The 17,855-nt window shown below is 40.8% G+C and overlaps 1 protein-coding gene across 2 annotated transcripts in view; it reads right to left on the bottom strand.

Annotated features, from left to right (window-relative positions):
- The window catches only part of LRP5 (LDL receptor related protein 5), a 276,227-nt gene that overhangs the window by 20,410 nt on the left and 237,962 nt on the right, over positions 1–17,855 (bottom strand). For both annotated transcript variants that reach the window (XM_034770363.1, XM_034770362.1), the window contains exons 14-17: positions 14,625–14,836; positions 13,075–13,265; positions 4,015–4,224; positions 6–131 (exon numbers count right to left, since the gene is read on the bottom strand). In XM_034770363.1, the coding sequence (XP_034626254.1) occupies positions 6–131; positions 4,015–4,224; positions 13,075–13,265; positions 14,625–14,836 (739 nt within the window). The remainder of the gene's footprint in view (positions 1–5; positions 132–4,014; positions 4,225–13,074; positions 13,266–14,624; positions 14,837–17,855) is intronic.

Here is a 17,855-nt window from a genome sequence, read left to right on the forward strand (position 1 = left end):
CTTACCTCCACATGTTAAGAGGTTCTGTAAAAGTACAAGATGATCTGGGCATGAGCATCTTGGGGTTCCATCTCCTTTTGCAATGCAGATGTGTGAACAGCCACCATTGTCACGGGAACATGGATGTGCAGCTGTATAAACAACACATGGAATGGAATACTGTACACTGTCAATAAATAAGGATGTTCAGGTAGTGCAAAGCTGGTTTCTGTAAGAACTACCAACTTTCACTAGACATGAACACAGTAAATGCATGACTTCCCAGGTCACTGCTCAAAAGCTGATTTATAGTCTCTCTAGGAAAATTGCTCCTGAACACCAAGATATATGGACTTCTCAGAAATCCTTTAAATATTTAGAAACTCAGATGCAAAGAAACTAGTTGAAGCTTCTTGTAAAAGATTACACTTAAAGAACGAGTAGACTTCATCTGTATTTCATCTGCGAACTGGACGTCAAGAAGAGACGTGATACTTTTGTTTAAACCAAACAAAAGGCCTCTTCAGTACACTTAATCTCGAAGGACCCCAAAATTATTTACAAAACTGAAGTACACATATGTGTACACACAGAAAAATACGTATGTGGGCCAAGATTAAAAAAAAAAAAAAAAGTAGGTACAGTTGGACTTCTAAACCCACATTTAGGCACTTGGGTAAGTAGCCTGATTCTCAAAAGTGCTAAGCACCCAATAGCTCCTCAAATGGGCAACTTAAGTAGACAAGACAGACAAAGAGAAGCAGACAGATGGCAGAGCTGGGGATAGAACCCAGGTCTCTTGAGTCCTAGGCCTGGTCTACACTGGGGGTGGGGGGGAGGGAAATCGACCTAAGATACGCAACTTCAGCTACAAGAATAGCGTAGCTGAAGTCGACGTATCTTAGTTCGACTTACCTCGCGTTCTCACGGCGCGGGGTTGATTGCCGCGACTTCCCCATCGACTCCGCTTCCACCTCTCGCCAAGCTGGAGTTCAGCAGTTGACGAGAGAGCGATCGGGGATCGATTTATCGCGTCTACACTACATGCAATAAATCGATCCCCAATAGATCGATTGCTACCCGGGTAGTGTAGACGTACCCCAAGTCTAATGCCCGATCCACTGGATTACATCACTTCCTGTATGTGCTTACACTTAAGCACATGCTGAAGTGTCTTGTTGAAGCGGAGCCCATATTTGTTATGTCACAGAATGATGCATTCTTGGATCCAGTACTAGTAAGTTCTAAGATTTTTACGAAGGTGGGGGGAGTCCATATAAATATAGGTAATTATTTCTGTGCCAAATGAACACTCCATCTGCTCAGACTCGTTAATCAGGCATTTAGCACAGAAATCTGCCTTCACTTTTAACAAACATATAATTTTTATATATAGTCTTAAGATGCCACTGCACGCAGCATGGACTGTTGGAAGAGCAAAAGAAAAAAAAAATTTTTTTAAATTGTTCTGTTGCAACAGAGATTCACCTTTAAAGGACAAGTTTCAGATTTCAGCCCTGAAGGACGATTCTTTTCAAGTGTGACTCAAAGTAGAAAGCAAGATCCTTGCCATAAACAAAATAAAGCACCCCCCCAATCCTTTTTTTTTTAAACCATTCATGATTTAGCATGTGAAAATCATTTCCCAATTCTCTGAATAGTGCTTAAAATAAAAAAATAAAATCCTTTTGTTGCAGTAAAGTAATGGTACCTTTGAAAGACTGGGAGTGGGGAAAGGAGATGCTAGAGAAAAGGCTAGGAATGGTGAATATTACATATTGTGAAAGAAAAGGGGTTAATCTTTTGCAAAATTCTAGAACAAATGCACTAAAATGGTTCCAATTCCTTTTTTAAAATGATTCCTACACTCTTATTTTCAAAATTTGAGGGTTTCAGTGCTTATAAAACAAGGATTAGCAAGAGTGCAAGCAAACATCACACAGATTTCCCCCTACACATTTCTGCCAATGCAGCCACCTCCTGCTATTCTAGTTAATGGCTTTTTCAAAGGGTAGGGGTAATGGGGGGATGGAAAAAAAAGATTTGAAAATATCAGGACATTTCTTTCCATGTGTCTTTCAATCTCCAGAGAAGTTATCAATCATAGTTTATTAGATGAGTAGATAAAAGAAACAGACATGATATCCTAAAATTCAACAAACAGACGCACAACCACCCCCTACTTCAGGTCTCCTTCCCTAGCTCCTTTTGTATTGGGCATATTTTTCCTTTCCCCACCACTCCTTTACTATCCCTTATTCTGCCATTCTGTCTCTTTCATTCTCTGCATCTTTCCACAGTCTTTTCTTTCTCTCTCTTTTTTAATTCTCTTCCTCTTTGTGGGAGGTTTTCTCGGATCCTTCCCCTCCTCGATCCCCCAGTTAACATCTTCCTTTCTCCTCAACGGCCCTGCACCATCCTTCTTTCAGATGTGGAGAGTTTGACAGAGACCTCCTGTATCTCATCAGCACTTCTCTGTCAGTCAGCCAGAGGGGACCCATTACTACCATCCTAGGGGCTGAGTGTCTCTACAGTTCTAACATCCGCTAGTTCCTGGAGAAAGAGACCAAATGTGGAACCAGATTATGGTATGTTTCCACTAACCCACTGGTGCAGCTCCTTGCTCTGCTTGGTCAAGTCTTAGCCTCCTTATTAGTACTTACATAATGACATAAACATGCACGGTGTGTTACAATAACAAAGACAGAATTCCTGTGCTGAAGAGCTTGCAATCTAAATGAAGACAACAAAAAACAAGCAAGCCCAGAAAAACACCCCCTGGAGGGAGATGAAAAGGGAAGGACAAGGCTACAATTAGGTGATCACTTGGAAGGCTAACGCACACATCCTAAAATTAACGAAGGGTGCATCTCCCCCATATTTTTTTCTCTTTCCTCTTCTTTCTGGATCTCTCCCTTCTCCCAGATTATATCTGACCTCTAGCACCGCTCTCTAGGAGAAGCAAAGTAAAACAGACAGTCCTAGCCAGTTTTCACTGTTCCTTTTGTTGCAACCGTGTTTCATGCTGGCATGCCTGCTACTCCAGTATGTTTGTCCACCCTTGTTTCTAAGGTAGGGTAAGCAGGGCAAGCAATACATAGCTTCTCCTCCCTTACGTCTCTCCCCCCAGGATTACCAGGATCAGTGGAGATGTACTTCAGTAAACTATTTTAAAAGGAGCCCCCCTTCCACTCTTTGCAGTTCAACAAAAGCCCCCCTCGCTCCTTGATGCCTCACTCATTTAGAAACGCAGATGTAAAGCACAGCTATTTTTCTTATAGCTATTCCCCTAATCCTGTGTGGAATAACTCCCTTATGGTGCACAGTAAAACATGTTTGATCACAAGTTTGCAATGGTGAAAGGCTAGTGTAATTAACCTCTCTGAATCAAACAGCCTACATCTAGTTTTTCTTTGCGTTTACTTTCTAAGCAGCTTTGGAAGCAAATTTTGTATTATGCCTGAGCATGCTGAATAGATTGCTAACTACTACAACATCAGATAGCCATCTTTCTGTGCAGAGATTATTCATGACAGGAATGGGAAAAGAGGTTTGCATTACCTTCTCTTCTGGGAGGTCCATCCTGCAAGGTGCTGAGCCCACTGGATTGGCCGCAATCCAGCTAAGAACTTATTTGAAGTCAATGGGGCTGGTCAGATGCCTAAGTGCTTAGCTGGGTTGAGGTGAGAGTGTTCAGCACCTCTCACATTCAAGCTCTATGCCTGTATTTTGTGTACAAATTGTCATTTATTTACAGCAGAAATCTGTCTTATAAGTCTGTAGAACGCCTGGTGTATTTTTGAGTGCTACATAAATAGTCAAAATTATATGTACCATTTTTCATGAGCAAAAACCTCCCTGGTTTCAAACAGTGCTTACTAAAAAACCTGGGTACATTCTGTTTAAGATGAACACAAAAACTAACAACAAGTCAGAAACCGAAGAATCAAAAATTCACATGCTGGGATACACACTGGATTCTAGAGAAACCAGGACCAGAGCAATCAAGAATACATGGCACTGAAATAAACTTACAAAATTCATCCATATCAACTTCTTCCACTGCATGAATGCCTGTCAAGTGAGCAATTCGGCCTTGGATTCTAGTCCTCTTGTATCCACTGGTTTTCTCAACTCTCTCAATCATCTGCTGCTGACGGTCAATCCAGTACAAGTGATTCCCCAACACAGTCAGTCCCATTGGCTGCAGAATGTTGGAGTCCTCCAGTGTTACACGGTTAGCTCCTGAAACAATCAAAAGCTAAAGCAAATATAGGTTTTGCAAAGACAAACTTTTGTCTCACCTTTTCTTTTCTCTTTTATAATAAAGTGTACTTGTTTCCAAAACACGCTTTATCCTTCAAACAGTCTTATTATCATGAATGAATTTTGAATAATTTTTTTTTGATCCAGTGCAACTGGAAATGTTTCCACAGGCTAAATTTAAAAAAAAAAAAAAAAAATTCACTTTCAAGCACTGACAGGCAAGCTCTACTCTCAGACATGTATATATTGAGCTACCAATGGGAACCATCTGTGGGCAGTAGAGGTTAGAATTTTCCCCTACAAGCTAAGGTCTCATGGAAGTTATTTCTTGAGAGAGGTATTCAATTTTTTTAAAATAGTACTTATGAGTTTTCCAGTAAAAATCTACGTTGAACATTACATACTTATGCTATTCTTTAACAACAGAAGCTGATAATTCATTGGCATCACAGTGACTGGTGCTATTTAAAAATCCTAGGTACATTTAATATTATATACATAAACACTCATACATAATACACACAGATACATACACACACACAACATTAAAATAACTCAGTGTTAAGCACATTAAGGTTGCAAAGTTAAGCATTCAAAAGTTAGAAAATGCCAAATTTGAGGTTGCCCGTGTAATCTTTATTAACCCTGTTGGTGCATATACACTATGATACAGTCTTTAAATACATGATCACAGTCTTTTTTCTACAGGATCCCTGCCTCATTCTGGGCACAGAGAATGAATCAGGGCTGCGGAGAGAATGAAGCTATTTGTAAGATCCCTGCTTCATTTCCTCTAGAAGCTGGAAGCTCTGTAGGGCACAGCGCAGGGGCCTGCAAATGGCTTTGTTGTTTTTTTCCCCAGTAGTGATTTCCTACAACATTCAGCAGCTCTTCCTATTTCCTGCTTTCTGCCCTGTACACCAGTTGTCAGCAGCAGACACCCCACTCCACCCAGCAACTTCCCAACTGCAAAGGGCAAAAGCCAGCTCAGTTGCTGAGATGCAGGGCATCAAAGCTCCTGCTGCAGAGGGCAGCCTCAGGAACAGAGGGAGGGAGGTACTGAGGGGGAAATGAGGCAGATGGTTTATTCAGGCCACAGTCAGAGCCTTGAAAATGGAGATGAAGAGAAAGTGCTTGATGGAGGAAGGCGGCAAGGGCATGAGAGTATAGATGAGCTTGGAAGTGGGGAGAGGCTGAATGGAGAGAGAAGCAGGCTCTAAGACAGGAAGGAGAAAGATGAGGGGACAGTGTGGAAAGAATGGACAAGACAAAGATGGTGAGGGGGAACACACTCATAATACAAAACCAGTGTCAGTATTTCAACAACGATCTCAGACGTCTTACTTCCACAGGAGAGAGATTCTAGGCTCACTTTCCAAGCGCCTGACCCTCATAAAGTAGTAAGAAACGGTGCTGAATTTAAAACTAACATTTCCAGGCATCTAAGGCAGAGCTGTTGTCACCTCTAGAGCATTTTACGGTGTTTGAAAATGGTTACTAAGAAGAACTGAGTTAACTGACTCTACAGACCAGGGCATACCCCGTTAACCATCATGTCAGCTAACCATGACTGAGCCCTCAACGCAGCAGGATTTAATTGTGGTTCGTTGACGTCATGCTGACCATGATTTGTCCTGGTCTGCACTGACAAGTCTGCTGTGGTCAGTGCATGCGAACGCTGTAGCATTTTGTATTGCAGCCCAGTCTACATTTAGACTGTAAGCTCCAAGGGGCAGAGAGAGTCTCTCCCTCTACATTTGTAGAATGCCTTGCATGAAACTGTCCGAGGCTTGGTTTGGGCCTCTACCTACTACGAGAATACAAGTTATTATTTACTACCACTTCTACTAATAATAAATGAATGCAGTATACACCTGCAAAGGGAGAGGTAAAGGCACAAATACTTTTGTATGCTAAACAATGTCCATATGGATGCATCTGAAAACTGGCCACATTCTACTTCCTACCTCCATATACCATTTCCTTCATACTTCCTTTCACCTGCCCAATCATCCTAACTTTAGTGTCTGGAAGAAATGGGATAAAAATCAAAGTGGTGTTTCACCTCTAAAAAACAACAACAACAACAATAAAATCAAATAATCTGTCCTATCATTCAAAACACTCTGATCTAACATTTAAAATTAGTTAAAAGAAAAATACATTTGTGACTGCTTTTAACCTTTACTGTTGGCAGTCTGATAGTGTTTATTGTACCATTTTTGTGAAAGGTGCTTAAACAAGTTGTAACTTTTTTTGTATTTTTTTTCCATAATGACAGTCCCTGAATCATTCTCTTACGTCAGAGAAACCACTTGCAGGCAGTTCCTGCCTATGTGTACCAGATGTGTTCCACAAGAAATGACAAGTGTAATGGACAATGTGAGTCAGTGGTATCTCTGCTCTAAGATTGAATTATGGAATAATGATAATTGTGACTAACTTGCTCTTTTCCTCTCTGGCATTTAAACTTTTTTTTTTTTAATGCCCACAAAATAAGATTGCAGACTTTGGATACACAGTAAAAACATTAATCATCACTAGATTCAAATAATTTGCTGAATAAATTACTTAAGAGCTCAGCCATGCATGCAAATATAACATTTCTTTCAATTACAGCTGCTATTAAATTTGTTCAGAAGATTACAGCACACAAAGACTATTACTATACTGCTAAAAGGAGCACTGACTGATACACGCAGATTATTTTAAATTAAAGGGAAATTATATGGAGGTCAAGAATTTCCAGTTCCTTCTGATTAATTCTCTCACACATTTAGGCAATACTAACTCTCTCCAGTGGGAAATAACTAGTGCTAGTAAGGTTTATGGAAGAAATGCATTCAATCTTTGTCCAGTGTTGACTGCTTCCCTTTGTACTGGGCCACTGAAAATGGGGTGGGGGCAAGGGGACCTCCTGTAATGCTGTAGTACCAGGAGTACATATCACAGTGTTGAGCAGAGAATTGAGAGCATACAGTAAAACCGATTCCAAAACCATGATCCATGGACCAACAGCTGGTGGTCCACAGAGAGCTTAGGGCCTCAATGCAAATAGTAGCCTCTCCATTGATTTCACTGGGGATTGGCTCAGGCTCTGAAGGCTGAGCCTTACTTCTGAGGCTTTCCCCCCAAAACATGCAGATTTGAGTGATTTAGAAATGCAAAAGAACAACAAAAAATGGATGGGAAGAAGGTGCTGGACTTGCAGTCTGGGGGGACTAAGCGCTGGGACCTTGATCCTGCAAAACGTGGAACACCCTTAACTCACATTGGAGTCAATGGGACTGGAGTTCTCAGTGCCTCTCAGAAATGCTTGGCACCTTGCAGAACTGGGCCCTGGGTGCTGAGTCAGCACAGTGAGGTTCAGTTATGCTCAGACACCACGGTATTGGCCTACATTATAAACACCCAGATAGACCGATTTCTCAACAGAAGCAGTAATAAATTGAAGGAACCTTTTTATTCCATTAACAATTTTATATTTAAAAACATTAAACATTGGCCAAATTCATTTAAAATTAAAAATAAAGTTGATGTTTCCTGTCCTGAAATGGTTCAAGTTTCACATCATCAACAGCGTCTCCCCCTTTCACAAACAAGTAAGAGGCTGCCTCTCTCCCAGTGACTTACTGCAGAGGTGCCTGAGCTGAAGTCCCAGTGGGGTTGCTGGCAGGGTGTTCTTTGCTAGGAGCTGTTTAGCCTTTTGGAACTGTTTCCTGTACCCATGTCTGAGACAGCCTGAGTTTGGTAGCTTGCAGAAGCACTGGAAAACCAAATGTTTTCACTTCCTTGGTGGGACAGAACTGTGTTGGGGATTGTGTGTGGAGGATGACTAATGAGTCTATACATGGTACTCCTTTGACCCCCATCCCTGTGGTATCTGAGGACCTCACAATCTTAACATATTGATGCTCACAAATATGTCTGTGAGATAGGGAAGTACTATTGTCCTCATTTTATAGATGGAGAACTGAGGCATAGAGAGACTAAGGGGCATGCCCAAGATTACACAGGAAGTCCATGGCCAAGCAGAGAACTGAAGCTGGGTTTCCCAAGTCCCAGGCTACTGCCCCAACCATAGGACAATACTTACTCCATGTATGTTACTGTTATATTGTCGCTGGGTTATTTGATCATGGGTCATTTACAGCTCTAGATAGTCATCAGCGATTTTTTAAAAGAGCACCTCAGGGTGCTGAGAGCTCTGGATGGGCACCTCTGTATTGTAGTTTAGAAAAAAAAAGAATGAATAAATAAAAATAGTTTCTCAGTAGTGTTCTCCTTCTGGTTAAGTAATAAAAATGATAATGAAAAACATGTTACAAGTAAAAGAAGTATCTAATTTCCTTAGTAATTAAACACTTTGATTTCCAGTATGAAATAAATGTGTAATCTTTTTAAGGTGAAAATTAGAATTCAAATTAAAAAAAAAACCTTATGAAAAGCTTGAAGGACAAATAATTCCTCTATTTACATTTTCATCGTATACAAAGTATTTGTTCTGACTTCAAATAAAATTTTTCAAACTCTTTCAGCTATTTAAAAATAAAATAAAATAAACAGGTTATATCACCTGGCGGCAGACTGAAGTTGTTTGCAAAGTCTTATGAGATTCCAAAAAGCATCAATAACTCAAAGCTGGTGGGGGAAGGCAGGGCACGGGGGTAAACCCTTGGTTATGAAAACGAAAGTCCCACAGACAAGACCATGTAACACCTTCCCTGAAAGTTAAACACTGGACAGCTTAGTTGCTGTTCTGCCACTTTCAACACCGTGCTGTAAAATATTTGGTGAAAGTTTAAAAAATGGGTCATCTCCTTAATTCTGCGAGAGGGAAAGGATACCTGGCACTTCCTAATCAGAATAAAATATACAACACAACCTTTTGATCTGATTTTTCATGATCACCTCAGTTTACAATTAAAATCCTTTTGTGTATGTGTTTTTGTTTTAACGTGTTTTGCCCAATGCACAATTTATTTCTTACGGTCTCATTCAAGCCAAGGTCCTTTTGGCTGTTGATTCTCTTCACGGCTTGCAAAATGAGAATACAAAGCATTTTTAAACACAAAAATGTGCTGTTAACTTTTCAAAAATCAACAGCTCAATGGATCAAATTACAGTGAGCTCAGCTGGATCAAACATTCCCATATCTCTCTGGCTACGAGAGGCATATCCTCTGGTTAATCAACATTACAGATTTTCTTTTATCCCTACAGTTTTCCCCTTTCATCTTCTCTATAGCATCTTATTTTCTAGCTGTTTCCCCTTAACGTTCATCAAATAAATATATGTTGTAAGCACTGATTCAAGACCAAGCAGAGGAAGTTTAGTTTTTCTTGTAACACGATCCACCTAATTTAAGGTGCTACATCTGTAGTGTTTGGATGAAGTTCTTTAGGGGAACACAGACCAGCTACAATGGAAGCCACAGTGTGCTATCCCCTGCCAAAACTATGACTACTGCATGCTGGTCATCATTCACCTAGTACCACCTGAGTCCTAAGTCACTTCTTATAAACATACCACTTAACAAACAAAAAAAGAAATGAAAAAAAATTAACAGATCGCTTTCCTGAGGAACCAACAATGCATTATAATTAGGGCTTCTGTTTTTAAGGGTTTATTAATTTCTTTTTTGGGTTTTTTTTTTTTTAAAGCAATTTTTGAGTTCCATCTAGATGTCAAAAAATTGGGGGCTTTGAGGGCTCTCTCTTTGCATATGCACATAGTACTGGTTCAAACAACATTACATTAAAACACATGAGGGAACCCTGACTGGGCACCAGCAGGGTTTATATGGACAATTAATTCTCAGCATATTGGTGCACTTTAGAAACCCCCTCCCCATAGTTTAGATGGAGCAGTAATGCAGACAAGCCCTGAGATACAGACCAGGGAGGAGTGATCACTTACATAAACAAACTACACTGGGAAAGAGGTGAAGTCAACACAAATTGATTAACCATTTACAATGTTTTTCCAGTGTTTATTGGATAAACACCCTTTTTTTTTAAATTGGGAGCGTTTTATCGGTGTTTATCAGTTAAAACCTAAAATCGGAAACCCAAATTATAATTTATGATTTGTATTGCAGTAGCACCTCCCGGCCCCAACGTGATAGGTGCTGACCGTACACAGAGACAGTCCCTGCCTTAAAGAGCTTACAATCCAAAAAGAAAACCTATCTGTCAACTAGCTTCAACTCAACACTGCAAACATTCTAAGTCTGGGTATTTTTGGTGAATATTTTATATATATAAAAAAAAACAAGGCCCAATTCTTTTGCATAGAGGGGATTTTACAGGTGTTAGCCTTGAAGCAGAAACCCGAGTCATGCCTAGGTTTCTTGAATGCTACAAATATAAGCAAGTGCTAATTGACTGGGTCTCCTTTCCCTCTTTAATGGGTGTAGCTGGCAGTGCTTTTTAGCTTTCACTTTAGAGGCAATACCAACACAGATTTGTTCACTGCCGTTCTCCCAGGTGCATTCCCCTACAGCCCTATCTCCTACTGATTTTTCTCATGCTTCTTTGGTGCATCTCTGACACTGCCTTCTCCCTCTTCCCCGCCCCACTTTATTACGGTAGGGCCGAAGACCAGCCAAGAGTGGGACCCAATTTTGCTAGGCCCTGTACAAAGAGCAATAGTCAGTCCCTACTTTGATCCCAATGCTTGTGTGTTCTGCCACACGACCCTCTCTCCTTTCACTACTGGCCTACTCCCTCCCTCTCTGTGCATTCTCATCCCAGAGCAGCACTACTCTTTCCACGGGTTAACTAAATGCTCTCCTGACTTCTGGTCTCTCTTCCAGTTCTGACACTTTCTGTGTCTCACCTTCCCAACTCTTCCCTTCCAATCCTGGAGTGATCTATTGCCCAGCCATTCCCACATTTCTATTACTGTCCTCCTACTGTGCACTGTGTACTCTACTCTCTGAACCCTGACTTGGATTCTGCCTCCTATTGATGACTTTGCCTCTAGCTCCTTAGTCCCAAACTCATTGCTCCCCTGACTCCGTCTCCATATGCTGCTTCCTCTAATCCACAGAGGATCAGAAGTGACTGACACTGAACTGGAAGGTAGCAAACATGAATACTTGTTGTACTGGTTCTGCTACTGACTCGCCGAGGGACCTTGGCCAAGTAGCCTAACTTCTCTATTCCTCAATGTCCCCAGCTGTACAATGGGAGCCCATAATGCTTATACAGCTTTGTCAAGCACTGAGATCTACAGATAAAGCCATGTATAAAAGCCAAGTAGTAGGAGTATAATTAAAAGATGTGAAGTAGCATTGCTATAGCGCGAAATGTGATGACTTCATATGACTCCCACTGCTATGCTAAATCGGTATTCCAGACAAGCTATATTGTCACTCAGTTCACAAGGATTAAAGTTTTTGGTGTGTGGGAAGGGTGCATGTGTACGTGAACTAAATGACTCTCTTGGTCTTGGCAATGCCCCTTTAAGTTATTGCTACTACAGTTACCTGCCATTGTCTGCACTGCCACTGATCAGCCTTTGGCGTTTAAAAGTCAGTTGTAACTACAGTAACTCCTCACTTAAAGTCGTCCCGTTTAACGTTGTTTCATTGTTACCTTGCTGATCAATTAGGGAATATGCTCATTTAAAGTTGCGCAATGCTCCCTTATAACATTGTTTGGCAGCCGCCTGCCTTGTCCACTGCTTGCAGGAAGAGCAGCCCATTGGAGCTAGCTGGTGGGGGCTTGGAACCAGGGTGGACCGGCAGCCCCCCTATCAGCTCCCCCCTCCCCTAAGTTCCCTGTGCAGCAGTCGCCCAGCAGGCTACCAATTGCCGGCAGTTCAGCTGTCCCGCTCCCCACTGCCATGTGCTGCTCCTGCCCTCTGCCTTGGAGCTGCTCCCCGAGCCTCCTGCTTGCTGTATGGGGGGAGGAGCGCAGAAGAAGGGGGCTAATGTCAGGGTGTCCCTCTCCCCCCTCCTCCTGCACCCCGCTTACCCCCATCTCCAAAGAGCAGGGGGGACACACGACAGGGCTCAGGACGGAGGGAGCTTCCTGGCAGCAGCTGCTAATTAAGATCTCAACTTGCTAATTAACTTAACAAGGCAGTGTACTTAAGAGTGCAGTCAGCATACTTAAAGGGGAAATGCGCATCTCTCTCTCTCTCTCTCTCACACACACACACACACACACACACACACACACACACAGTGTGTGTCTCTGTCTGCCATGCTGTCACCCCTCCCTCCATTCCTGCTGCCTTGTAGAGCGTGAGGCTACATTAACAACAATGAGTTAACCCTTGAGACCTCAGCCAATTGCTAGTTCAGTGAGGCATTCCCTGGGAAATATCCCACCATCTGACTTCACCACCTCAACCAAGCTTCACAATCATCATTGCTGTGTACAGTATTAAATTATTTAAAATTTAGAGCGAGAGCGAGAGTATATAGTCTTTTGTCTGGCAAAAAAAAAAAAAAAACATTTCCCTGGAACCTAACCCCCCTCATTTACATTAATTCTTATGGGGAAACTGGATTCGCTTAATATCGTTTTGCTTAAAGTCGCATTTTTCAGGTCCATAACTACAACGTTAAGTGAGGAGTTACTGTACAGTAATTGAAAAAAACAGAACACACAGGTTTGGTGCTAATGTCCTTTAAGAGGTTTATAGGCTCTGTCGATGTATGTGCTGCAAAGGAGAGAGCCCGTTACTGATAATTTCTGCAGCAACCTGCACAAAATAGGCATTGCTAGAGTTAGAAGATACCCTTCGGGTCTGTGTCAGAGAAGGACTATACACACTATAAATACCCAATGTTCAGCGTGCTTAGCTACCGCGTACCTGACAAATCACAGCTTTCAATGCGTTTGAGATCTGCGTCCACCCAGAAGAGTTTCCCAAGCTTGTTGTCAATTACCAGCGCCACAGGTCGGATCAGCCCGGTACTAAAGAGCACTTCTCGTTCCGTGCCGTCCAGGGCTGCGCGCTCTATCTTCGGGGCTCGCTCTTGCATGTTGGTGAAGTACATGTACCTGATAAAAAATATAGACACCAGCCTCTTAAACCAAGACTTTTGGGGGCAGGAGTTTAATTATAGTTGTATCATAGTTTCTTTTAAACCTAATGAGTGCTATTGAGCACCTCTTCCCCAGGCTCAGTTCTCAGCAACGCTCACAAAAAATCCTGCCTTCTCTATAAGACTCCTCCCCTTTCACTTAATTTCACTTAATTTCACTTTCACTTATTTCAGATTAATAAGATTGATGCTCCCAGAGGAAGAGAAACACTGCTTAGAATGGTACTACTCTGAGCAGTTCATTTCACAGGTCAGGAATCACTACTGAATTCAGGTCTCCTGGTAGTCACCATATTCACTGTTCCTTAATCCTTAAGACTTTTTAAAAAAAATTCAAGCATGGATTTATTTTAAAATGGGTTGAAAGCATGGCTGGAAAGGTGGAGGCTAATGAGTCAGAGTGTTTCAGGAATCATCCTGGAAAACCAAATTCCCATTTTAATTGCAAAAGCACAGACTAAAGATTTCCTTTTCTAACTATGAAATATGTCCTTGCGAATTGGTCCCAATAAAATTGAAGACTTACCTATCTCTAATATCCCCTCCCACACTAGCTTCTAAAATGGGTTAGAGATATTAGGCACTGTATACAAACATACCCTAGTTGAACAGTAAGTCAACAACCCTGAAAATGTTCCACAGATTTTCTCAGAACCGCTGTATCCACATGGATATGGAATATTGTCACTCAACATCTGTCAGACATATGATTCTTAAGCCATTTTAATAGTAGTCAGGAAGTTGGGCATTTAACTTATTAAAGAGAATGGTAAAAGGGCTCATTCTTCACCTATGTCAAGCAAAAGCTAATGATACCCTGCAATAGAGACGTGGTACCCTGAATATAACCAAAACTGCTATGCAGCAAAACAATTCCTTTTATTTCAGCTGCTTGTGGAAAATCTATCCAGCACATCCTCCTGTTTTAAATTTATATCAAAAATTTTTAAAATATAATTGTAAAACATTCTTCAGGCAGAACTGGCCTTAAAATATACAGGTTCAAAACGTAAAGGAATACATCGGCTTTGATCTGATTGCACTAGCTGTTATTGTGATGTTTCCACACGACAGAGGACTGAATTGTTCCTGAACACACTATTTCCTGAAAAACTAAACATTATAGTCCAGATCCTCAGTTGGTGTAAAATCAACAGAGCTCTGCTGATTCAAAGCAACTGAGGATCTGGCCTTAAATGAATAAACACACTATACTTGTGCATACACACACACACACACACACACACACACACACACAACTATGGATACACATATGCACTATTCACTCAATCTCAAAGCATGGAAAAAGACTCACCCTCGCTCTGCATTGACTACTATGGCTCTTGGCTTGTCATGATCTCCTTTTAACACCATTCCAATTGGTTCTCCATTAAGTCTGTGAACACTGATTGAATTTGTGGCCTCACAGGTCCAGTACAACGTATGGCTGTAAATATCAATACTCAGGTCATGCGGCTGCTTCTCTGGATTTTGGCTTTGGTTTGGAGTGCTCATGACAGTGAAAGGCTATGGGACAACAAGAACAACAAAAAAAGAATACCCATTAAGACAAGAACTGTGAAAACATGTAATTTTCATAACGGGGTAATTTGATAATCTACAAATATCTGAAACAATCAGGAAGGAAATTATTTAGGGAGGAAAAACTAGAAGAAATAGAATGAAGCTGAGCGAAAAAAATGTGCTATGGATTAGGGACAATATCTGGACAAAAAGTCATTAAGATTATGCAAAGTCTCCATCACTGGAATTAATCAAAATTAGCCTGAATAGAACAATGGTGAATGTGGCATAGGGAACAGTGTTTTGTATTAGCAGGGGAATGGGCTAGATGACTTAAAGACAAGATGATGCAGAGCCAACAACACTCTCTCTCTATATATATATATAAATAAAAACAGGCAGAGCTTTATTCATAGCCCAAACTGAGTTAATGGAAAAAAGAAACAGTATGGTTTGGAAAAAAATAAATAAAATACACTGCATTTTTACAATTCGGTTTTAATATTCTGAGATGTGCTTAAAGATAAGGTAAGGAATTATTTTTATGTATATAAATTTTCATCTTGATGGCATGTAATGAAATATAAATTAAAAAAAAAAATCAAAGCTATTATTTTCCTTAGCCAAGAAAAGCTTTACCCAGAAATGGAAAAATAATATCCAGTATCTATGCAAAATTCATGGAACAGGAAATAGCAAAATTCAGCAAAACAAAATTAAAGAAAGTTGTAAACTACAAAGCCAAATTTCCGGAGAAGCTGCTGCTTCAAAGACCTTAACACCCTTTAATCAGTGCAATACAAGAGAAAAAACACAGCAAATTAATCTCCAATGCAATTTGCACCTGGGAAGTACCACCAAAGGGAAGCTACACTCCAACAATTAACACCTAGTGTCATCCAAAGAGCTTGTTCAGCACTTCCTCAAAAGTCCTCCGCCCCCAGCTAGTAATTCATTTTGACAACCCCCCACCTCCCCAAATCAAGGGCATCAATCAAAATAGCTTAGAATGTAAATTTTCTTTCTTGTTTGAAGGACATGAGTAATTTACAATGAGTTCTCTGAAAGCAAGAGAGATATAAGAACAGCCATACTGAATCAGACCAAAGGTCCATCTAGCCCAGTATCCTGTCTTTCTGACAGTGGCCAATGTCAGGTGCCCCAGAAGGAATGAACAGAACAGGTAATCATCAAGTGATTCATCCCTGTCACCAATTCCCAGCTTCTGGCAAACAGAGACTAGGGACACCATCCCTGCTCATCCTGGCTAATAGACATTGATGGATGTATCCTCCATGAATTTATCTAGTTCTTTTTTTTAACCCTGTTATAGTCTTGGCCTTCACAACATCCTCTGGCAAGGAGTTCCACAAGTTGATTGTGCATTGTGTGAAAAAATACTTCCTTTTGTTTGTTTTAAACCTGCTGCCTATTAATTTCATTTGGTGGCCCCTAGTTCTTGTGTTATGAGGAGTAAATAACACTTCCTTATTTACTTTCTCCACCCCAGTCATGATTTTATAGACCTCTATCATATCCCTCCTTAGTAGTCTCTTTTCCGAACTGAAAAGTCCCAGTCTTATTAATCTCCCCTCATATGGCAGCCATTCCATACCCCTAATCATTTTTGTTGCCTTTTCTGAACCTTTTCCAGTTTCAATACATCTTTTTTGATAGGGGGTGACCACATCTGCACGCAGTATTCAAGATGTGGGCAAACCAGGGATTTATATAGAGGCAATATGATATTTTCTGTCTTATTATCTATCCCTTTCTTAATGATTCCCAACATTCTGTTTACTTTTTTGACTGCCGCTGCACATTGAGTGGATGTTTTCAGAGAACTATCCATAATGACTCCAAGATCTCTTTCTTGAGTGGTAATAGCTACTTTAGACCCCATCATTTCATATGTATAGTTGAGATTATGTTTTCCAATGTGCATTACTTTGCATTTATCAACATTGAATTTCATCTGTCATTTTGTTGCCCAGTCACCCAGTTCTGAGAGATCCTTTGGTAGCTCTTCCCAGTCTGCCTGGGACTTAACTATCTTGAGTAGTTTTGTATCTGCAAATTTTGCCACCTCACTGTTTACCCCCTTTTCCAGATAATTTATGAATATGTTAAAATAGGACTGGTGCCAGCACAGACCCCGGGGGCACACCACTATTACCTCTCTCCATTCTGAAAACTGACCATTTATTCCTACCCTTTGTTTCCTATCTTTAAATCAGGTACCAATCCATGAGAGAACTTTCCCTCTTATCCCATGACTGCTTACTTTGCTTAAGAGCCTTTGGTGTGGGACCTTGTCAAAGGCTTTCTGAAAATCTAAATACACTATATCCACTGGATCCCCCTTGTCCACATGCTTGTTGACCCCCTCAAAGAATTCTAGTAGATTGGTGAGGCATGATTTCCCTTTATAAAAAACATGTTGACTCTTCCCCAACAAATTACGTTCATCTATGTGTCTGACAATTTTGTTCTTTACTATAGTTTCAACCAGTTTACCCAGTACTGAAGTCAGGCTCACTGGCCTGTAATTGCTGCGGTCACCTCTGAGGCCCTTTTTAAAAATTGGTGGCACATTAGCTATCCTTCAGTCATTTGGTACAGAAGCTGATTTAAATGATAGATTACAGACTACCGTTAGTAGTCCTGCTATTTCACATTTGAGTTCCTTCAGAACTCTTGGGTGAATACCATCTGGTCCTAGTGACTTATTCCTGTTTAGTTTATCAATTTGTTCCCAAACCACCTCTAATGACCCCTCAATCTGGGACAGTTCCTCAGATTTGTCACCTAAAAAGAATGGCTCAGGTTTGTGAATCTCCCTCACATCCTCAACTGTGAAAACAGATGCAAAGAATCCATTTAGTTTCTCCGCCTTATCGTCCTTGAGTGCTCCTTTAGCATCTCCATTGTCCAGTGGCCCCACTGGTTGTTTAACAGGCTTCCTGCTTCTGATGTACTTTAAACAATTTTTTTTGCTATTACAGCTAGTCAAAGACTCAAA

The sequence above is a fragment of the Trachemys scripta genome, chromosome 4 (assembly GCF_013100865.1).
Source record: "Trachemys scripta elegans isolate TJP31775 chromosome 4, CAS_Tse_1.0, whole genome shotgun sequence".
In the NCBI taxonomy this organism is placed as follows: domain Eukaryota; kingdom Metazoa; phylum Chordata; order Testudines; family Emydidae; genus Trachemys; species Trachemys scripta.